The 19,083-nt window shown below is 43.0% G+C and overlaps 1 protein-coding gene across 3 annotated transcripts in view; it reads right to left on the reverse strand.

The window, feature by feature from the left end:
- Nucleotides 1-667: 667 nt before the first annotated feature.
- LOC141256917 (cytosolic phospholipase A2 gamma-like) overlaps nt 668-19,083 on the reverse strand; it is a 175,285-nt gene continuing 156,869 nt past the window's right edge. For all 3 annotated transcript variants that reach the window (XM_073671206.1, XM_073671207.1, XM_073671205.1), the window contains 3 exons: nt 5,516-5,667; nt 2,815-2,989; nt 668-1,442 (listed from right to left, as the gene is read on the reverse strand). In XM_073671206.1, the coding sequence (XP_073527307.1) occupies nt 1,279-1,442; nt 2,815-2,989; nt 5,516-5,667 (491 nt within the window). In that variant the 3' untranslated portion in view covers nt 668-1,278. The remainder of the gene's footprint in view (nt 1,443-2,814; nt 2,990-5,515; nt 5,668-19,083) is intronic.

A 19,083-nucleotide genomic window follows, 5' to 3' on the forward strand; every position in this document is an offset into this window, starting at 1 on the left:
TGACTTTGTGCATTCCCTTTGGACAGCAGGTGTTTTTTATTTGTTACCTAGCCTGTCCTATCACATTGCAGGTGCTGCTATTTAAACCTTCTCCCTGCTGGTCTTCTCTCATCTTTAATAGATGGATTCTGCTTGAAGTTCTAGTCCTACTTCTGAGTATCTAGGCCAGCCAGATAAGTATACTGCTGGGGTTTCTTTCTGACGCTGCACTCTCCCTCGGTTCCTTAGGAGGTACGTGATACACTTGACAGCCTTTAAAGGAGCCAGGTCCGAGTTGTCTTCTCTAGATTTAGCTTTAGGGTTTATCCAGGTTGCGCTGGTGCCACTAGGGCCTGCATTACTGGATACTATAGTCTGTATAGGAACCGGGTGGGATTTATGCAATTTTTTTATAGTTAGATCCATTACACCCGTGTTTACTACCATGTGTGCATAACACAAATGCACGTCACAATTTTCAGAATCATATTTTTTAAATAATTAGAAAACCATTTATCATTTCCCTAACACTTCACAAATACTTGCTACATTGTGTGGTTATATCACATAAAATCCCAATAAAATACATTTAAGTTTGTGGGTGTAACGTGAAAAATGTGGAAAAGTTCATGGTTCGGGAATACTTTTTCAAGGAAGTAGGAAAAAAAAAATTTAAAGACAACTAAACTTTTTAGTTTAAATTTCCTCATAATATATTTATTTTATATGCTATATTACAATTTCATTAAATTTCATTATTATAGCAAACTGAAGGAGCAAAGGTAAAGATGTTCTCTGACAAGGAGAAAACAGAAAAGCAGAAAAGGCTATTGTAGGTGTTTGAAGCTTGTCAAAGCTTGTAGGCAAATCTACAATTCCTGGCATTCCCCGATGCCAATATCTGCCACAGAGCTTCTATCCTTGCTTTCTTCCATGCCTGTACTCCCATCATCAGGTAATCTGTGATGGTAAACAGTACCCACAATAAAAGTTGAAGCCAGATAGCATTGAAATTTATAGACTCAGAATGTGCAGTCAAGTGACCACTGATGTCACCATCGAGGTTTCTTTTTCACGTGTTCTATGATGTGTCATCTCAGAAGGGAGGAGAAGTATGGCTTAAGTGCAGATTAGCGGAGACAAATTTTTACTGTAAAAAGAGGACCTATACGATTTAACGACAGTGATATAAGAAAATATTTCAATAGTTCTACATTATGATCATTAATGAAATACTAATTAACTAAACAATTAACATTTTATCTTCCCAGAAAACCCCTTGAAGGGTAAAGACAGATTTCAGATAGATGATTTACACTTCAGAAGTTGTTGAAATTTTTCTACGATCCGATCTCTATTCAGCTCTACATTTAATTTTGAGATCTTCAAAAGTTCTTGAAGTTGAGATTCATCATAGCAAATATTAGCAGTAGCATATTTCTCCCTTAATGTATACACTTCCCCTGAAAAACAAAGTTAAAGTAAATTAAAGATTTTATAGTGGATGACTGTTCTGGGTAACTTGGCTGTGTTATTTATCAACATGGCTACTAGAAGCAGACAAGTGTCAGTTTTTTCCTGCTGGACTGGATCTAAGGGGTAACATTTCTCCTTGTGGAGAGTGACATGCCTGGAATGACAATGTGATGAGGCTTATAAACCATGCAATGCTCCTCTGGGAAATTAAATATGCAAATTGCCTTTTCAAAGAGGAAGAGGACAAGAACTATAGTGCCACTTATTGGAAGTAGCGATCCTAAAAGTCAATATCGACTCTTTAATGAGACTTGCCATATGACTTTGGATAAAAGCCAAACTAGAATCTCAGTTTAAAGACACGGTGTTTTGGGGTGTTGCCCCAGTGCAAAGTATGAGATCTGATTTGGCTACATGAGAGGCCTTTGACTGGGATCTAAGGGGTAACATTTCCCCTTGTGGAGAATAACATGGCTGGCCTATAAAGGTTCATTGCAAGCCTGTTGCAGTAAATTGATTTTACACTTGGATTTGGATTACAGTCATACAACAAAGGGGTTCGCTGCTTCGCAGGTGACGACAAGGCACAGACTCATGATCGAAATGATGAGTCTTCAGTTCAAAAGGTTGTATGAATATGTGACGCTTTGTCCTTTCTAGGGCACTACTATTTTTTTGGGAGGTGGGGAGAGACGGTTGAAAGAAAAAAAAATTGCTCCTAGCAGTTAATAACAAAATGCTAAAGGGTAGACGAGATACCACATTGTGGTAGTAATTACCACATTAAAGAAGATGGCCACTACTTTTTATTATCCCCCAATATATTCCCCCGGGGCCCATAAGGGTTTTTGTAAATACCTTGTGTTGCAGTTACTGCTTGTGAGCGGCGCTATCGCTGGCCGCTCACAGGCATCACATGACCCTTGGCTGCAGCCGGTACTGACATCCGCTGATGTCACATCATGTTCCGGATGCAGCTGGGGGTGACTGACTTCTGCGTTCCACGGTGGATGCTGTGCTGTGGGTGGGGTCATCCCGCACGTCACATCTGGCATCCACCGCGTGCTTTCCTTCTCCTCATTCATTGGGAAAGCGCGCGGTGGATGTTGGGTGTGACGCGCGGGGAAACCCCATCCACAACCCAGCATCCACAGCGGGAACCGTGTTACTGATGTCACAACTCACTTGACGTGACATCAGTGGCAGGTCACGTGATGCCTGTGAGTGGCCAAGGCAGAAACTTCAACGCAAGGTATTTACAAAAACCATTATGGGCCCCCGGGGGAATACATTGGCGAGATAATAAAAAGTAGTGGCCATCTTCTTTAAGCCTTTAACAGACATAGCGGCAAAACCAACCTTCACTACTTTGGTTGTTGAAGAGAGGAAAATGCATCACATCAGGAGTCTCTTTGCCATCTCCTTTGAACACATAGCAACTTTGAGATGGCACTTCAGATTCTTTATCGTCTATGTCTATGCTAGCAAAGGGGATTCCATTTATTTTGCAATATTCTTCAGTGGCTTTCAGCGTCTCAAAGGAAGAATAAAATAGATCAGAAAAAAATTAAGCCATATACATGAATATAACATATGAATACATGTAGAGCACATCTCTGGTCAGGATTGATTTCACTTTCCCTATAAATATATACTTTATAATACAAATGAGCTCATAACGTAATAAAATAATACAATTACTTTGACTAATTGCATTAGCACTCAGAGAAAAATAATGGTAGAAACAGTAACTGTATAAAAGATCCGTATTTCTATAGTGAGCAAAATAGTGAATACATCTTTGGATTAAAATATAGACTGCAATTTAGAAAATGTACAATATATATTATACATAATATATTAACAAATTTACTTCTTATGTAGATTCATTCTACATGTAAACTTGGAAAGGGATGCTCAAAGGTTTGCTTATACGGCTTGAAGTTTACATAATTGTTTTACAACATTTTCTGGACCAAATAAAGCATTGGGGCAGTAATATGAGATATAGAGGGGGCAATTCCCATTCCATAAAGTTATGGCTTAATGCTAGAATATGCCTTCACTTCATGATCAAAGGGTGTCCGACCTCTGGGATCCCCACCGATCACCTGAATAAAGGGGCTGAAATGCACATTCAGTGATGCACATCCTTAAACACTTTCCATGCATAACTGTGCTCGTAGCCACTCACTCTGGGGACTTGCACTGAATTAATGCCTTGGCTCCTTCAATATTAAATATACTATAATGCTATGCTGCATTTAAGATTGCTGGTAGTTCCAGATGCAAAAGCAAGTTGGCCATTAATCTCAGCAAGGCTTACCTGGAGATGTGGACTCGATAAGCTGCAGGTCAGGGTGAAAACATGGACAAAGGGTGACGGTATAGGGTGCTGAACTTGCCAGATAGCATGCTGAACAGTGAGGAATGGGAAAGCAGACAGACAAGCAGAGCAGAAAGCACCAAATGACAAACAGTAACTTAAGATGTATAGTCAGTCCCGGAATAGCAGCAACATTTGTAGTGTGAACTAGTCCAGAGTAAACTATTGATTTCAGCAGACAAAGTGTTAATAAGCAAACAATGGATAAAAGTTTATAGCAGAGACCAAGAGTCAAAGAAAAATGTGCATGGCTGCAATCGGGCAGTCGGGCTCCGATTCATACTACCAGTGGTTTGGGCAGCATGAATCCGCTCACAGGTTCCTTTTAAAAAGGCCTGTGGGTAATGGGTTTCTTATGTTACTAGGCAAACTAGTTACTTGAATTCAGAGCCCAGCAAAGGGCAGTGGCCATAGGAGAATAGAGCAGAGTCATGCCCTTGAGCCAAGACAGGGGTGGAACAGGTATCATCATCATAGCCATACACAACTACTGCTTATGTGACTCATACTCCTCCTTCATCACACAGCCGGATTTCCATCCATGATAATGCTTTGAGGAAACGGGATTATACTTCCAGTCATCTGCTTGTGTGCCAACTCAACTCCTACCTGGCAAGTTGCTGGCTGTGCAGTTTCTGCTACTACTTAGTGCACTTTGGAGCTCAAAAGGCAGCAGACTCCACTTTTTGAGCTTCAAAGTGTACTCCACTCCTGGAGCAGCAATTATGGACAGGGAATATACTAATTTTTCAAGTCCCACTGTGTGAATATTTTGAATGCTGCTGCTCAATATGCAATTCAATGCTGCATATGTTGGAATGTCTGAATGAGCAGCGTAAAGTAGTGACAGATCATATCATACAGCAGGCAAATTGAATGAAATCCGCCATTGGTAACTGATGAAGTCAAAATAACTCAGGAACCAATTTCTACATGTTTATCATTGCCCTACGACTTTTGGGGACTCTCAAAATCAATGTTCCATGAAACAGGATGTGGAAAGGGAGTAAAGGAATAGGAAGAGCAGCAGTTGTATGTGGAGTAGAATATTGAGTTATCTTGGGCACAAGTAGGGGATGAGGCTGACAGTGAAATTGATGATGACTCTTCTGGCCATGACAACCATCTGTCGGAGGGGGATGCGTAAAGTGAACCATTGGGGTCCTTGATTGTGCTGTAGACTATGGCAAGCTGTGCACGCAATTGCTTGTGGAATGACAAGTGTCATAAACATCAAGCAAAGGAATAACTATTGAATAGCCAGGCTTTTAGACAATCATTATAAAATCAAAAAGGTCGCCAAGTAGACACTTGCCAACCAGGGAGTGAACAGGGGTTTCTGGGTCAGATGTGCGCACAGTCATGGCTCCCTTTTATGTGCCAGCACTGGGTCTACAACAAATAGCTGATGCAGCAGTAATTACAGTATATATGACATAGACCAGATGTCTATCTGCCACTGCACCAACCTCACACACTTCAGCAAACAGACAGCACTGCCTGAACAGCCAGGGTCAGTCAGTGCTGTCCTTTTTCTGCCAGATACCCAGAGCATTGACCCCATGAACATCTGATTCAGCAGATTTGACTGCAAATCAATTTTTTTTGAAAAGCTCAGATTTGTTCATCTGTGGTACATCACTTTCAAGAAATACTAGTTGAAAAAACATTTACCAAGAATGGATCTCCTTCGCTGAAGTCAAAAGACAAGATAAGATCCACTTTGCGATTTGGTGGTAGCATTAATGGGAACGCTGTATTTATTTCCAATCCAGCATCAATTAGAGATAAGAACTTTTTATTTCTGAAGTCATCAGGGATATCACCTGAAAAATATTAATACTATATTATTTAGTGTGGTTCACTTAGCGACAGTATAAATCTGGTTACATAATAGCGGTGGTAGTGTTAAACTTGTGTAGAACAAGTGAGCATTTCAGAATAAATACGTCTGAGGTGGTAAAGTTTTACATTGTATTTGAAGAGAGCTGTGGTCTAAAAGTTAATTGTTGGGAATTTCAGAGGATAGAAGTCCACTTGGAGATGAAAGCTTGAAGAGATGACAAGGGTACAGAGGTTGGAAGGTGGTCATGTGGTGAAAAGTAAAGTTTGTGTTTACTTTGTTGAATCTTTAGGTTACTGCAAAAGTGAGTCTAGTTGAATAAATACTTTGGCTTTGTAGGGGATTAGCAGCCCATGGTGGACGAAGAAGGGTGGCAAAGGACTGGCGAGAAGAAAAGCAATTGAGTCAAGTAGTGAAGCTAAGGGTAAACCAAAGGTGTGTTACTTTATGTTGGTTTGTTGGTACAGTGAGTATTCTAGTCACCTAGCCATAATATCTTGATGAAAAACTAGTGTTTTGATTGCTGGGAAAGGAAAATTTGAATAAGATAGTACTGTAATTGCAAAAATTGTTTAGGGTTTGCACATGAGGCTTAAGTGCTTGGTGGCCAGGCTTGTTTGGATTTTAACCCCTTTACCACTGAAGGTGGTTTGCATGTTAATGACTGGGCCAATTTTTACAATTTTGACCAATGTCACTTTATGAGGTAATAACTCTGTAACATTTCAACGGATCCCGCTGATTCTGAGAATGTTTTTTTGTGACATATTGTACTTCATGACAGTGGTAAAAATTTCTTCGATATGACTTGGGTTTATTTGTGAAAAAAATCGGAAATTTGGTGAAAATTTTGAAAATGTAGCAATTTTCAAAAATTTAATTTTCATGCCCTTAAATCAGAGAGATACAGTACAGACCAAAAGTTTGGACACACCTTCTCATTTAAAGATTTTTCTGTATTTTCATGACTATGAAAATTGTACATTCACACTGAAGGCATCAAAACTATGAATTAACACATGTGGAATTATATACTTAACAAAAAAGTGTGAAACAACTGAAAATATGTCTTATATTCTAGGTTCTTCAAAGTAGCCACGTTTTGCTTTGATGACAGCTTTGCACACTCTTGGCATTCTCTTGATGAGCTTCAAGAGGTAGTCACCGGAAATGGTTTTCCAACAATCTTGAAGGAGTTCCCAGAGATGCTTAGCACTTGTTGGCCCTTTTGCCTTCACTCTGTGGTCCAGCTCACCCCAAACCATCTCGATTGGGTTCAGGTCTGGTGACTGTGGAGGCCAGGTCATCTGGTGTAGCATCCCATCACTCTCCTCCTTGGTCAAATAGCCCTTACACAGCCTGAAGGTGTGTTTGGGGTCATTGTCCTGTTGAAAAATAAATGATGGTCCAACTAAACGCAAACTGGATGGAATAGCATGCCGCTGCAAGATGCTGTGGTGGCCATGCTGGTTCAGTATGCCTTCAATTTTGAATAAATCCCCAACAGTGTCACCAACAAAGCACCCCCACACCATCACACCTCCTCCTCCATGCTTCATGGTGGGAACCAGGCATGTAGAGTCCATCCGTTCACCTTTTCTGCGTCGCACAAAGACACGGTGGTTGGAACCAAAGATCTCAAATTTGGACTCATCAGACCAAAGCACAGATTTCCACTGGTCTAATGTCCATTCCTTGTGTTCTTTAGCCCAAACAAGTCTTTTCTGCTTGTTGCCTGTCCTTAGCAGTGGTTTCCTAGCATCTATTTTACCATGAAGGCCTGCTGCACAAAGTCTCCTCTTAACAGTTGTAGAAGAGATGTGTCTGCTGCTAGAACTCTGTGTGGCATTGACCTGGTCTCTAATCTGAGCTGCTGTTAACCTGCGATTTCTGAGGCTGGTGACTCGGATAAACTTATCCTCAGAAGCAAAGGTGACTCTTGGTCTTCCTTTCCTGGGGCGGTCCTCATGTGAGCCAGTTTCTTTGTAGCGCTTGATGGTTTTTGCAACTGCACTTGGGGACACTTTCAAAGTTTTCCCAATTTTTCGGACTGACTGACCTTCATTTCTTAAAGTAATGATGGCCACTCATTTTTCTTTACTTAGAATTTGTATTATGGCAAGAAAAAAGCAGCTAACAGCTATTCAGTAGGACTATCAGCTGTGTATCCACCAGACTTCTGCACAACACAACTGATGGTCCCAACCCCATTTATAAGGCAAGAAATCCCACTTATTAAACCTGACAGGGCACACCTGTGAAGTGAAAACCATTTCCGGTGACTACCTCTTAAAGCTCATCAAGAGAATGCAAAGAATGTGCAAAGCACTCATCAAAGCAAAAGGTGGCTACTTTGAAGAACCTAGAATATAAGACATATTTTCAGTTGTTTCACACTTTTTTGTTAAGTATATAATTCCACTTGTGTTAATTCATAGTTTTGATGCCTTCAGTGTGAATGTACAATTTTCATAGTCATGAAAATACAGAAAAATCTTTGAATGAGAAGGTGTGTCCAAACTTTTGGTCTGTACTGTATGGCACACAAAATAGTTAATAAATAACATTTCCCACATGTCTACTTTACATCAGCACAATTTTGGAACCAACATTTTTTTGGGGTTAAGAAGTTGTAAGGGTTAATATTTGACTAGCAATTTCTCATTTTTCCAACAAAACGTACAAAACCATTTTTTTAGGGACCACATCACATTTGAAGTGACTTTGAGGGGCCTTTATGACAGAAAATACCCAAAAGTGACACCATTCTAAAAACTACATCCCTCAAGGTGCTCAAAACTACATTCAAGAAGTTTATTAATCCTTCAGGTGCTTCACAGGAATTTTTGGAATGTGGAAGAAAAAAAATGAACATTTAACTTTTCACAAAAATGTTAATTTAGACCCAACTTTTTTTATTTTTGTAATGGTAGCCGGAAAAAATGGACTCCAAAATTTGTTGTGCAGTTTCTCCTGAGTAAGCCAATACCCCATATGTGGGGGAAAACCACTGTTTGGGCGCATGGCAGGGTTCGGAAGGGAAGGAGCGCCATTTGACTTTTTGAATGTAAAATTTGCTTTAATAATTAGCGTACGCCATGTCAGGTTTGGGGAGCCCCTGATGTGCCTAAAGAGTTGAAACCCCCCCACAAGTGACAACATTTTGGAAACTAGACCCCTCAGGGAACTTCTCTAGATGTGTAGTGAGCACCTTGAATCCCAAGGTGCTTCACAGAAGTTTATAACATTCAGCCATAAAAATAAAATGTAAAATGTTCACATTTTTCCCACAAATATGTTTTTCAGCCCTCAATTTTGCATTTTCATAAAGGTAACAGGAGAAATTGCACTATGCAATTTATTGTGCAATTTCTCCTGAGTACGCCGAAACCCCATATGTGGGTAAAAACAAACAAACACTGTTTGGGCGCACGGCAGGGTTCAGAAGGGAAGGAGCACTGTGTGTCTTTTTGAACGCAAAATTGGCTGGAATCAGGAGCGGACGCCATGTCGCGTTTTGAGAGCCCCTGATGAGCCGAAATAGTGGAAACCCCCCACAAGTGACCCCATTTTAGAAACTAGACCCCTCAAGAATTTTATCAAGGGGTCTAGTGAGCATTTTGAACCCAGAGGTACAACACAGAATTTGATAACATTAGGTCATCATATTGAATAAGTTGTCATTACTCTTGAGCGCAAGTGCTCGCAATTTGAGTTTGACTCGGGTACTCGGGTATGCACCAAGTATTGCGGGTGCTCGAGTGTATAGCAGGCAATCCAGCAAGTTTTTTTTGGCTGTATAACAGCCACGAAACATATGGGGTGGAGACTCTGCATGTCACTTGAGCACCTGCGATACTCGGTGCATACCCAAGCACTCGATGCAAACTCAAGTAGCGAGCATTTGTGCTCAACACTAGTCGCCATATTGTCGTCATTTCTTTTCTTTACTTTTGAAAAAATCCCAACACAATCCTAATACAACCCCAACCCTAATATAACCCTAACCGTAACCCTAACCCTAGCACATATTTTGAGAGCTATAATTTTTCCATATTTCGACAGAATCATGTAGGGGCTTTTATTTTGTGAGACAAGTTGACATCTTTCTTGGTGCCATTTTCAGACACTTGACATTTTTTGATTGCTTTCTATTCCGATTTTTAGGAGGCAGAATAAGCAAATACCAACAATTCAGGAATAGTTTTTTTTGTTTATTTTTATGCCATTCCGCGTGTGGTAAAATTGATAAAGCAGCGTTATTCTTTGGGTCAGTACGTTTACAGTGGTACCACAATTATATCTTTTTTTATGTTTTGGTACTTTTACACAAAAACACTTTTTTTCATCGCTTTATTCTGAGAGCTATAACGTTTTTATTTTTCGGCTGATGGAGCTGTATTGTGGATTGTTTTTTGTGAGTCAAGATGATGTTTTCAGCAGTACCATTTTTATTTACCTTCATCTTTTTTATCGCGTTTTATTCCATTTTTTCTTTGGCGGTATGATGATAAAGCATCGTTTTTTGCTTTTTTGCTTTTTTTTACCGTGTTCACTAAAGGGGTTAACTAGTGGGACAGTTTTATAGGTCAGGTCGTTACAGACGCGGCGATACCAAATATGTGTACTTTTATTGTTTTTCTTTTCATTATAATATTTATTTGTACAGTAATTTATTTTTTTGGATTATTTTTCCTTTTTTAAAAAAATATTTTTACAATTTATTTATTTTTTTTTCACTTTCTGAAACTTTTTTTAAATTTTACACTTTGTACCACTATGGGCCTTTCATTTTTTGCAGGCTGATCGCTTGCACAGCATAAGGATGAAGCATCATCCCCTATGCTGTGCAGGCTGTCAGCCCCTGCACATACAAGTTGGGTAGATTGTGCCCTAAGCACGATCTACCCAACATGCTGATGCCTGGTGACCCAGATGTCGTCATGACCACATCGGGTCACCATAGCAACTATCCAAGCCCAGCAGACAGCGCGGGATGCCGGATACAAGGTAAGAGGTGCGCTCTTACCAGTGCCTGCGCCGGAAATGCTTCGATCGCCGTATTTCGGGGGTTAATATGCTGGGAGGGGTGCGGCACCGCTCCTAGAACATAGTACCAGGTGTCAGCTGTGACAATCAGCTGACACTCGGCGATGATCGCGCCCACACAGCCTCTGTGCGGGCGTGATTGCCAGGGCGTATTAATACGTATCTGGTCCAATAGGCCCAGGGCGCAGATATATATTAACACGCCCCATGTCAGAATGGGGTTAAAGGGGATGTACGATCATAATTGTTTTTTTCTTTTAAAGGCATGGATTGATTAAAGAACTTGTTCACTACCCTAACTCAGTTAGTGATTTTGCCATTAATACTAAAAGGATAATGCCCGTAATGAATCTCATACTTTTTTGCTTTACTTCCAGCTCTGGCATTCACAGCTATCACCTCCTTTTCAGATTTCTCTGCTCTGTTCTGATGACATTTCCTATCATTCCATCTGGCATAAAGCAGAGTGTGTACCTGTACAGTGGGGAAAATAAGATTTCCACTGGTCTAATGTCCATTCCTTGTGTTCTTTAGCCCAAATAAGTCTCTTCTGCTTGTTACCTGTCCTTAGCAGTGGTTTCCTAGCAGCTATTTTACCATGAAGGCCTGCTGCACAAAGTCTCCTCTTAACAGTTGTTGAAGAGATGTGTCTGCTGCTAGAACTCTGTGTTGCATTGACCTGGTCTCTAATCTGAGCTGCTGTTAACCTGCGATTTCTGAGGCTGGTGACTCAGATAAACTTATCCTCAGAAGCAGAGGTGATTCTTGGTCTTCCTTTCCTGGGGCGGTCCTCATGAAAGCCAGTTTCTTTGTAGCGCTTGATGGTTTTTGCAACTGCACTTGGGGACACTTTCAAAGTTTTCCCAATTTTTCGGACTGACTGACCTTCATTTCTTAAAGTAATGATGGCCACTCGTTTTTCTTTACTTAGCTGCTTTTTTCTTGCCATAATACAAATTCTAACAGTCTATTCAGTAGGACTATCAGCTGTGTATCCACCAGACTTCTGCATAACACAACTGATGGTCCCAACCCCATTTATAAGGCAAGAAATCCCACTTATTAAACCTGACAGGGCACCCCTGTGAAGTGAAAACCATTTCCGGTGACTACCTCTTTAAGCTCATCAATAAAATACCAAGAGTGTGGAAAGCAGTCATCAAAGCAAAAGGTGGCTACTTTGAAGAACCTAGAATATAAGACATATTTTCAGTTGTTTCACACTTTTTTGTTAAGTATATAATTCCACATGTGTTAATTCATAGTTTTGATGCCTTCAGTGTGAATGTACAATTTTCATAGTCATGAAAATACAGAAAAATCTTTAAATGAGATAGTGTGTCCAAACTTTTGGTCTGTACTGTACCTCTGAAAAAATATTGGGCTTCTAGCTGTGTGTGGGACTTGTTCTATTAATCCATCTATACAGACCTCCATCAGGTTGCAAACTGAATATATTTTTTTCTGCATCTACCTCTGAAAAAATATTGGGCTTCTAGCTGTGTGTGGGACTTGTTCTATTAATCCATCTATACAGACCTCCATCAGGTTGCAAACTGAATATATTTTTTTCTGCATCTACCTCTGAAAAAATATTGGGCCTTCTAGCAGTGTTTGGGACTTTCTCTATTAGTCCATCTATACTGACCTCCATCAGGTTGCAAATTCAAAATAATTTTTTGTCTGCATCTAGCTCTGAAAAAATATTGGGCTTCTAGCTGTGTGTGGGACTTGTTGTATTAGTCCATCTATACTGACCTCAATCAGGTTGCAAATTAAAAATATTTTTTATCTGCATCTACAGTACCTCTGAAAAAATATTTGGGCTTCTAGCTGTGTGTGGGACTTGTTCTATTAGTCCATCTATACTGACCTCCATCAGGTTGCAAATTGAATTTAATTTTTATCTGCATCTAGCTCTGAAAAAATATTTGGCCTTCTAGCAGTGTGTGGGACTTTCTCTATTAGTCCATCTATACTGACCTCCATCAGGTTGCAAATTGAATATAATTTTTATCTGCATCTAGCTCTGAAAAAATATTTGGCCTTCTAGCAGTGTGTGGGACTTTCTCTATTAGTCCATCTATACTGACCTCCATCAGGTTGCAAATTAAAAATAATTTTTATCTGCATCTACCTCTGAAAAAATATTTGGGCTTCTAGCAGTGTGTGGGACTCATTGTATTAGGCCATCTATACGAAGCTCCACCAGCTTTGAAATTAATAATAATTTTTAGCTGCATCTAGCCCTGAAAATAATTTTTCCCAATAGTGGTAGCAATAGAAATATGGGGCGCGCGCCTGGCTAGCAAAAATATATGCTTCATAACACAAAACACCAGCCTAGCGCACTGCATTAATAAGATGGCATCATCGTCTCTCCCAGTGCTAGGCCTACTACGCAGGCTAGTATTCCTGTGCCTAAAACACAATGTATGGGTCCGCGCTAGCCACTATGCTGAGGGGTATAAAGCTGCTGCTAACGCTTTATAACAATTCAATTGGCAGATTTTCACAGAGCTCTTCCACAACGCCCACCCATCGGGCAACAGTTGCCCACCCTCCCTATGGGATCTAGTGGCGAATAGTTGATGCCATTAATCAGAGCGTCAGTTGCACCGTCGACGTGGCAAGCATACGGTAAGGCATGGGAAGAGTGGACACGACTAGTAGCAGGCAGACGGGTTGACCAATGTGAACAAGCCAGATCACAAGTCACCATAGAATTTCTCCACCAGCTAATGATGAGGGGCATATCAGGGGCGTCAGCGCAGCGGTGTCTGACTGGAGTAGCATTTCACTTCCAACTACTGAATTGGGGAGATGTGACAAAGATTCATCATCAGACAATCCATAAAAGGGTGGAAAAGGGGTCAGCCAAGTCAGGAATGTAGACGTCCCGTCCCGTGTCACTAAAACTGATTTCTCACATCTTATCCCTAACACCATTAACATGACACTCACAATTTGAAGCAACACTAATGTCTACTGCATTTGTGATCGCCTTCTTCGGGGCGCTATGTATAAGCGAATTAGTCCCTCAATCCAAAATTACCACCAGTGGACGCTTATTACACCAGGAAGTAGTCATAGCCAATAATGCAATACGTGTACGCATACACCAATCGAAAACGGTTCCAGCGGGCAGGGGTACTTGGGTACTTCTACAACCCACAAACGGTACACTTAGTCGGGTAACAATAGTAAAAACATATCTAACCATCAGATCACAAAGTAATTTCTTCGTATCACACATTGATGGAACGCCATTATCAAGATACCTGTTCCAAGCTATATTTAATAAATGCATAACATCGGCAGGGAACCACCCCAAAGATTACGGGACACACTCATTCCGCATAGGTGCGGCCACGGAAGCAGCAAGAGCAGAACTGTCAGAAACGGAAGTTCAGAGGATAGGGAGATGGCGATTCACGTGTTTGGCGAGATACATAAGACCGGACTTGTTATCCTAACGTGGTTTGTTTCTTTTACAGGTGACGCTAAGCCAACAGTGTGAGTGATAGGCCACTCGTATATATATTGGGCACAAAAAAGGGCGAAAGTCCGCCCAGGCAGGAGGAAATTAGAGTTTCATAACACATATTTCAACTGGAGAGGTATTAGAGGCCTGCTATGGCCACAGGTACTAATGGAGGTAATCAAGGTAGGGAGAGAGGCAAGAGGTCCGGTCATCTTAGTTATACAGGCCGGGGGAAACAACCTAGGTCATCACAAGAGCGCATAACTAATGGCAATAATGAAACTAGACACTGAGCGCTTCAGAGAATTTTTCACAAAATTAGCTATAGTATGGTCAGAGATTGTGCCGATAGCGGTATGGCAAGGTGCGCGAGACATCACAGCCATCAATGGACAAGGCGGGTAATAAATATTCGGATGGCAAAATTTAGAAGAGACAGAGGCGGTGTAGTGATACGACACCGACAACTGGAAGGAGATAAAGCAGGCCTCATACGGCCCGACGGTGTTCACTTAATAGATATTGGACTGGACATATTCCTGTCAGGACTCCAGGACGGAGTGGAACAAGCGTTAAGAGTGATGGGTGGGGGTCAGAGTCCTGCATACGAGTACGCTGGATCCTCCGTGGCCTGGAAATAGAAAGGACATGTTGGAGAGTTACACTTGTTGGCCAACTTGCCAGAGTGGGGACCCAGGGCATGCTGCAACAAGCTGAATTATTTTAGAAATAAAATGCCTTTCTAATGGAATGAGTATAAAGAGTTAATAAAGCTGTGACCGATCCTCACCCATCCAGTTGTAAGAGTTACATTATTGGGTTGTCCATGAAAGGGGGGCGGTAGGGGGGCTGAGCATCTGGGTTTGGTTGGGGGTCCCCACAGTCTGCCTAGGCTAGATTAATTTAAAAATTCTTATTAGATACACAGGCGGTGCAGCTTGCTTCGCAGCTGGGCTACTACGCCCAAAATATTGCCTAGGCTAGATGCAGTTAAAAATTCTACGCTGACTAGCAGACACTGAAGATTTGGAGCAGACCTCTGAGTAAACAGCTCTTCAGACTCAACCATCTGTGTTACCCCAAGCCATAGTGTATGTAGTTTCTTACAGTTAAAAGGGGGGGGTGCGACCCAACCCACCTGGAATTGACGATGCCAACGTCACGTAAGACACAGCAAGGGGACTCCCAAAATTGTGGCACAGACACCACTTAACCCTAGAACGCATACCTGTGGCCTTGCAGGCCCGCCCAGTTAATTGTTTTCTATTTTCTGCAAGATTGCTTTAGTTAGAATTTTGAAACTCTAGGTATTCTTCATGTATATAGTTGTTTGTCATTTGAGTTTGAGTTATTCCATGTTATTTGCACACGGGCCTAAAGGGCCCCAGGTATGTGAAAGTGTAGATTTTTATGGTCATGCGTTCTAGGGTTAAGTGACATCAATTGCCCCACTGTTGCTTAAAACGGTTGGTGAGGTGATTTTACCAAATCCCCAAGCTTTTAGTCTCCCAAGGATGACACAGGGGTAGAAATGTCCTTGCGAATCCATGATTTGATCATCTTTATGAACGTGAGTCTGTCTGCATTCTCAGTGGACAGCCGCGTGCGCTTATCTGTCAGCACACCACCAGCAGCGCTGAACACACGTTCAGAGAGAACGCTGGCTGCATGGCATGACAAGATCTCCAAGGCGTGAGTGGCGAGCTCCGGCGATTTTTCAAGATTGGAATACCAAAATGAGCAAGGGTCCAGTGACACAGTCATGGCTTCGATGTTCACTTGGAGATTCTCCTGTACCATCCTCTCTAGGCATTGACTATGTGTCAGACTTCTTGTCTCCTGTGGCCTTGCAAAGGATGGTCTAAAAAAGTGGTGAAACGATTCCACAAAATTGCTGTTACCAGCAGATACTGTGTTACTGTTACTGTTTGAGTGATGAAGACTCGACAGTCCCACCGTTGGCAAGTTAGAACTGTGAGATTCACTACGTGCACCACTGGTGTTTTGTGGAAAAGCACATGTAAGATTCTGCAACAGATACTCCTGCATTCGTCAATACCTTTTTATGGCAGGAATTATTTCGGCAAATATACTTTTGTACCGGGGATCTAAGAGTGTGGCAACCCAGTAGTCGGGATTACTTCGAATTCTGACAATCCGGGGGTCATGTTGCAGGTAGTGCAGCAAGAAGGCACTCATGTGTCTTGCGCATCCAGAAGGACCAAGTCCTTGTTGTGTTGGTAGCGAGGTAAGAATCATGCTTCCTTCCTCTGCCCTCTCCCTCCAACCTCGCACAACAGAAATGTGATCAAGGTCTCCCTCATCTGATGAGTCTTCCATGCCCATTGCCAGTTCGTCCTCCACTTCTTCCTCGGCTCCTGCACCTTCCTCAACAGTTTGGCTGCTACCATGCGCCCTGGTTAATCCCTCTCCCCCACCCTCCCATGCCTGCCGCCTTGGTGCTGCCAACCGTCTGGACCTTGGAGATGTTATCCCTTCCGCATACGACTCCTCCTCTACTTCCTCCACCTCCTCTTGTCCCACCACCTGACTCCGAATTCTGTTTAACATGTGCTCCAGCATGTAAATCACCGGAATAGTCATGCTGATAATGGCATCGTCAGCACTAAACATCTTCGTCGCCATTTCAAGACTGTGCAGAAGGGTGCATAGGTCCCTGATCTGAGACCACTCCTCCAGCGTGATTTGCCCCACCTCTGGATCTCGTTGGCCCAGGCTATACGTCAGAACGTATTGCACCAGGGCTTGTCGGTGCTGCCACAGTCGCTGCAACATGTGCAGAGTTGAATTCCACCGTGTCGGCACATCGCATTTCAGCCGGTGAACTGGCAGGCCCAACGACTTCTGTAGAGATGTAAGTCGTTGAACTGCGGGATGCGAACGGCGGAAGTGAGCACACAGCGACCGTGCACTCTGCAGAAGGCCATCTAGTCCGGGATAGTGGGTTAAAAATTGCTGGACAACCAGGTTCAACACGTGAGCCATACAAGGCACGTGTGTGACATTGCCCCGGCGAAGTGCCGCACCCAGGTTTGCAGCATTGTCGCACATGGCCTTCCCTGGTTGCAGGTCCAGTGGAGACAACCTTTCATGAAACTGGGTCTCCAGAGCTGACCAAAACTCCTCAGCTGTGTGACTCACATTTCCCAGACATTTCAAAGTAAACACTGATGCGTTGAGCCCTGCTGCCAGCATAGTAAGGAGGTGTGCAGGATTCCTTCTGCGCAGTTAGAAAGCAGGTGGCATTACCAGACAGGCTTTGGGTGCAGGTGGAGGACCGAGAGGAGGTTGAGGAGGCAGAAGCAGTGGAGGAAGTTCGAGATAAAGAGGATTAACACACAACTCGTGGGGACGGTAAGACTTGGACAGCAGCCCCTTGTCCTGCTGTCACCATAGTTACCCAGTGCCCAGTCAGCGACATGTAACGCCCCTGTCCATGCCTTCTCGTCCAAGTGTCTGCGGTGAAGTGCACCCTGTCACACACAGAGTTTCTCAAAGAAGCGGTGATGTTGTGTGCGACATGCTAGTGGAGCGCAGGCACACCTTTCTTTGAGAAGTAGTGCCGACTGGGCATCTGGTACTGGGGCACTGTGATGGACATAAGGTCTTGAAAATCCTCTGTGTCCTCCAGGTGGAAAGGCAGCATTTCTGTAGCCAACAGCTTGCAGATGGTGAAATTCAACCTCTTAGCTTTCTCATGGCTAGGAGGAAATGGTCTTTTACTTTTCCACATCTGAGGGACCGAGGGCTGGCTGTTGTGCTTAGACGGTGTTGAGTAGGGTGTCCCCGGCAACTGCCGGTCTGTGAGGAAGATGCAGGTGGACATGTTAGGTTGCCTTGATCCAAAGGTGGTGCTCTCGATGTCGGAGAGCGCTCAACACTAGCAGGTGTTTCCACTTCCCAATGAACTGACGACCTGCCAATCACACTGGCTGTTGCGGGTAAAGAGGTGGCAGGTCTGCGTCCAAAAACATGTGTGACTGCTGTCCCCCCAGTCACAGAGGATGAAGAGGCTGCGGATGCACAAGATGGGGCAGACGGTGGTTGGCCCAGCCGGCTAGGCCGCATTGTAGCACAGTGAGCTTCCCACTGCAACTTATGCTTCATATCCATGTGACGGTACATGCATGAAGTACTCAAACTATGTATTTTTTGGCCTCTACTTAGCTTTTGCTGACAAATATTACAGATAACACGAGTTGGGTCATCCTTATCGATCTGAATAAATGCTCAGGCTATGCAAGGCTTAGAGCCCATGTGACCTGAAGAGCCACTACGACTTGTGGTCAGAGGCAGAGTTGTGGTTGAGGATGCAGTTGTTGACGTGCTTCCAGTACTCCGTCTCTGTTCAGGAAGGCGCAACCTAACCTCGTCGTCAATAGCATCTGTGATGCCCCGCTGCGCTTGGTATCACAGATCCTACAAGAGTGCATTGATGGAATCCTCCACAAGAGGCCCCCATAAACATTCACACATCTCCACCTTCCACCTCAGACCAGCAGAGGGAGCCCGTTAGGGATATAAATAGGGAAGGTGGAGCTAGGCAGTTCAGTTCCTCTGAAGAGTTCCTGCAGTAGAGAAGCCTAAGAGAGGTCAGTCTGCAGTGGAGCTCAGTCTAGTCTAGAGAACGCAGTTAATAGTTCAGCAGTGGAGCACGAGGCTCCTGCTTGCTAGATTCAGGGAGCCCAGATAGAGCTTAAGGTGTGCCGGTGCCATAAGATCAGTGAAGCGCGGCAAGCTGCCGTTAGTGTGTATAGCCTAGTGAGGGCCCGAGTAGGCCGAAGGCGAGTGGCGAGTTAGTACATAAGGGGCAGAGGAGCTTAACCAGCTCACCCCGAAGCATTT

Source organism: Phyllobates terribilis, unplaced genomic scaffold (genome assembly GCF_046119375.1).
Source record: "Phyllobates terribilis strain yellow unplaced genomic scaffold, ASM4611937v1 Scaffold_1__5_contigs__length_1240528914, whole genome shotgun sequence".
NCBI classification, from domain to species: Eukaryota; Metazoa; Chordata; class Amphibia; order Anura; family Dendrobatidae; genus Phyllobates; species Phyllobates terribilis.